The sequence below is a fragment of the Mandrillus leucophaeus genome, unplaced genomic scaffold, assembly GCF_000951045.1.
Source record: "Mandrillus leucophaeus isolate KB7577 unplaced genomic scaffold, Mleu.le_1.0 Scaffold209, whole genome shotgun sequence".
NCBI lineage: Eukaryota > Metazoa > Chordata > Mammalia > Primates > Cercopithecidae > Mandrillus > Mandrillus leucophaeus.
In genome coordinates, this window is record NW_012102132.1 from 2,990,354 (window position 1) to 2,995,296 (window position 4,943).

Below are 4,943 nucleotides of genomic sequence, written 5' to 3' on the forward strand. Positions count from 1 at the left end.
TAGCCAGGATGGTCTCGATCTCCTGACCTCGTGATCCGCCCGTCTCGGCCTCCCAAAGTGCTGGGATTACAGGCTTGAGCCACCGCGCCCGGCTGTTGCTGTATATTTTAGATTGTTTGAAGATGAAGTGCAAACACAGAACACTGCTTCAGGTTGCTCTAGAGTTAGTGGAATTATGGGTAGTAGAGTTATTACCAGGGTTGCTTTGTCAGCATAATAGAGTTTGAAAGGACAAAATGTCTGTGTTCATGCTACAAGAATCTTTTCTTCTCTCAGCTTGTGAAGCACTTACTGAGTGGGAATATCTGCCACCTGTTGGACCCCGCCCACCCAAAGGATTCGTGGGGCTGAAAAATGCCGGTGCTACTTGTTACATGAATTCTGTGATTCAGCAACTCTACATGATTCCTTCCATTAGGAATGGTATTCTTGCCATTGAAGGCACAGGTAGTGATGTAGATGATGATATGTCTGGAGATGAGAAGCAAGACAATGAGGTAAATTTGAGTTACCGTTTCTGTTTTCTGTGTTTTAAGCTATGATACCAGATATTATTCTCTCTTAAGAGAGTATTATGCTTTCATCAAACGTGTTAAAGTAGATTTGAAAGTAGGGATGGGCTGGGCACACACCTGTGGTCCCAGCTACTCAGGAGACTAAAGCAGGAGGATTGCTTGAGCCTGGGAGCTTGAGGCTGCAGTGAGCCGTGATCATGCCACTGCACTCCAGCCTGGGTTACAGAGTGAGACCCTGTCTCAGAAAAAAAAGAAAAGGTAAGTAGGGATGGACTTCTCCCAGCCAGCGTGAACTGCTACCTCTTAACATAGTATAGTGCTCACTACCTACCAGACTTTAAACTGCAGTTAAGTTTTAGAATAGTTTATACGTTTCTTTTGTTGTTGTTGTTGAGATGGAGTCTCGCTCATTGCCCAGGCTGGAGTGCAGTGGTGCCATCTCGGCTCACTGCAAGCTTCACCTCCCAGGTTCGTGCCATTCTCCTGCCTCAGCCTCCTGAGTAGCTGGGACTACAGGCGCCCGTCACCACGTGTGGCTAATTTTTTGTGTTTTTAGTAGAGGCGGGATTTCACTGTGTTAGTCAGGATGGTCTCAATTTCCTGACCTCATGATCCGCCCACCTCGGCCTCCCAACGTGCTGGGATTACCGGCGTGAGCCGCCACGCCTGTCCCAATAGTTCCTACATTTCTAAAGCAACAGTAGGTATTAAATACATTTACATTGTTGTACACTATCACCACCACCCATCTCCAAAACCCTTCATATTGCAAAACTGAAACTAGCCATTAAGCTACTCCCCATTCTCCCTCCCCACAGCCTCTGACAACTACTCTTCTTTTTGTCTCTATGCTTGACTACTATACATACCTCATATAAGTGAAATCATACAGTATTTGCCTTTTCATAGCTGGTTTATTTCATTTTAAAGTCTAAGTAATATTCCATTATATGTATATACCACATTTTGCTTATCCATTCATTTGTCAAAGGACATTTGGGTTGCTTCCCTATTTGAGCTATTGTGAATAAGGCTGCCATGAACATAAATATACAGATATCTGTTTGAGGTCCTGCTTTCAGTATTTCCAGTTATGTGCTCAGAAGTGGAAGTACTAGATCATATGGTGATGCTATTTTTATTTTATTATTATTTTTTTTCCAGACAGAGTCTCACTCTGTCACACAGGCTGGAGTACAGTGGTGCGATCTCAGCTCACTGCATCCTCTGCCTCCTGGGTTCAAGTGATTCTGCTGCCTCAGCCTCCCGAGTAGCTGGGACTACAGGCATGCACCACCATGCCCCGCTAATTTTTGTATTTTTAGTAGAGATGGGATTTCACCATGTTGGCCAGACTGGTTTCGAACTCCTGACCTCAGGTGATCTGCCCACCTTGGCCTCCCAAAGTGCTGGGATTATACGCGTTAGCCACCGTATACAGCCAAATTTTTTGAGGAACTGTTTTCTAGAGTGACTGCACCATTTTACATTACTACCAGCATTGCACAAGGGCTCCAATTTCTCCATATCCTTGCCAACACTTACTATACTCACTCTTTCTGGTAGTTGACACCCTAATTGAGTGTGAGGTAGCATCTTGTCATGGTTTTGATTTGCATTTCCCAAATGGTTAATGATTTTGAGCGTCTTTTGCTGTGCTTATTATTGGCCACTTGTGCATCTTCTTTGTCTATTTTTAAGTTGAGTTGTGTTGTTGAGTTTTAAGAGTTCTCTGTCAGATACGTGATTTGCAGATACTTTCTTTTGTTGCCTGTACCTCTGATGTCATATCCAAGAAATCATTGCCAAATCCAGTGTCTTAAAGCTTTTGCCCTATGTTTTTTTTTTAAAGAATTCTGTGGTTTTAGCTCTTACATTTAGGATTTTGATCCATTTTGAGTTAATTTTTGTATGTAGTGTTTCATAAGGGAAGGGCCCAACTTTATTCTTTCGCGTGTGGATTATCCAGTTTACCCAGCACCATTTGTGGAAGAGTACTACAGTCATGCACCAAATAACAATGTTTCAGACAATAACAGACCACATATATGACAGTAGTCCAATAAGATTATATTTTATTTTTACTGTACCTTTCTATTTTTAGATGCACAGATTCACCGGTGGGTTGCAGTTGTCTATAGTATATAGTACAATAACATGCTGTACAAGTTTACAACCTAGGAGCAATTGGCTATACCATCTAGGTTTTATAGGTATACTCTATGATGTTCACATGACAAAATCACTAATGATGCATTTCTCAGAATTTATCCCTGTCATTAAGCAAAGAATGACTATACTGATACTAATAAGTATATTTTATTGACAGATCTGAGCATTTTATATACAACAACTACACGAAGGATATGTTATCCCCATTCACACATAAACTTGAAGCTGAGAAAGTTTAAGTAGTTTTTACTGGCTCAAAGTTACTTGGCTTATAAGTGGTAGAGCCTGCATTTATGTCTAGTTCAGTCTAAATTACTATGCTAACGCTACACTATTATCTATCTCTCCTATACATGGTCAAGGTTATTTGGTTATGATAACTGATATGTGAAATGGTGTGGATAAACACTAAATACTAAAAATTTATAAATTGAAAATTAAGTGCTTTGGAAATGAGCAGAATAGGAATACAAATCATTTATTCACTAACTGCTTGGCATTTGTTTCAACATATTTTACTGTACTTTAACTCATTGGTGATAATTTTTGGTTTCTAGAGCAATGTTGATCCCAGGGATGATGTATTTGGATATCCTCAACAATTTGAAGATAAACCAGCATTAAGTAAAACTGAAGATAGAAAAGAGTACAACATTGGTGTCCTAAGACACCTTCAGGTCATCTTTGGTCATTTAGCTGCTTCTCGACTGCAATACTATGTGCCCAGAGGATTTTGGAAACAGTTCAGGTAAACTATGGATGGATAGTAATTGAGACACTTCTTAAAATGAGCATCTCAATACACTAACATTAAACCTCTCTCTAAAAGACATGTTGGAAGGCATCTTTTTTTAAGCACTGGTAATATTCAAACTGTCCTTAGTTGGGTGGGTTTTTTGTTTTTCTTTTTTTTGTTTGTTTTTTGGGGGTCCCCTTAGGAAGAAGTAGAAACTGGCATAGTAAGGAAGGGCAGCATCCTTTAGTCTCTTAACCATATTATTAACTTTTTATTAGGAAAACATCTAATAAATATAGAAGTGGAAAAAATAGTATGAACCCCTGTATACTTGTCACCCAACTTCAGTAGTAGTCAACTTGTGGCCAGCCTTTTTTTTTTTTTTTTTTTTTTTTTTTGAGACGGAGTTTTGCTCTTATTGCCCAGGCTGAACTGCAGTGGTGTGATCTTGGCTCACTGCAATATCCGCCTCCCGGGTTTTAGCGATTCTCCTGCCTCAGCCTCCCAAGTAGCTGGGATTATAGGCACCCACCAACACGCCTAGCTAATTTGTTGTATTTTTTAGTGGAGACGGGGTTTTACCATGTTGGCCCAGGCTGGTCTCGAACTCCTGACCTCAGGTGATTCCCATCTCAGCCTCCCAAAGTGCTGGGTTTACAGGCGTGAACCACCGCACCCAGCCCCTACCTATTTCTTTCTAGATTGTTTTGAAGCAAATCTTAGTTCCATCTATAAATACTTAAGTATGTGTCTGTAGTGTCTGTCTCAAAATATGATCATGATACCATTATGTTTTTTTAAAATTGCTTAATATCAAATATCTCTGTCAGTGTTTGAATTTACCAAGTTATCTCATAACTGGTTTTTACTGATATTTTTTAAAAATAAGATTCAGTTGAGGTCCATTTACCACAAATGGTTGATAATGACTCTTGGTGGTTCATCCGTTCCTTTTTTTCCCTTTACAATTATGGGAGAATCAGAGGACAAATAGTTTACCCTATAAATTTCCCCACAGTCTGAATTTTGTTGATGGAATCCCTGTGGTCGTTTATTATTTTCTGTTTTTCTTGGTCATCTGCATCTTCTATAAACACCTTGTGAGATCTAGAGGCTTGATCAGATTGAGGTATTATTTTTCTTTTTGTGGAATGGATAGGCAAGGCTACTTCACAGGGGGTAATGTTTGAGTAACATATAATGTCTGTCTTCTTATGATGTTAACAGCAATTGATTATCTTTTTTTTTTTTTTTTAGATGGAGTCTTTGCTCTGTCACCCAGGCTAGAGTGCAGTGGTGCGATGTTGGCTCACTGTAACCTCCGCCTCCTGGGTTCAAGCAATTCTGTCTCAGCCTCCTGAGTAGCTAGGGTTATAGGCATGTGCCACCATGCCCGGCTAATTTTTGTATTTTTAGTAGAGACGGGGTTTCACCATGTTGGCCAGGCTGATCTCGAACTCCTGACCACAGGTGACCCGCCCGCCTCAGCTTCCCAAAGTGCTGGGATTACAGGCGTGAGC

General features: G+C 40.5%; 1 protein-coding gene across 2 annotated transcripts in view; it reads left to right on the forward strand.

Annotated features, from left to right (window-relative positions):
- Positions 1–4,943, forward strand: part of USP9X (ubiquitin specific peptidase 9, X-linked) — a 148,691-nt gene that overhangs the window by 114,669 nt on the left and 29,079 nt on the right. For both annotated transcript variants that reach the window (XM_011980179.1, XM_011980180.1), the window contains exons 31-32: positions 277–497; positions 3,245–3,435. In XM_011980179.1, coding sequence (XP_011835569.1) covers positions 277–497; positions 3,245–3,435 — 412 coding nt within the window. The remainder of the gene's footprint in view (positions 1–276; positions 498–3,244; positions 3,436–4,943) is intronic.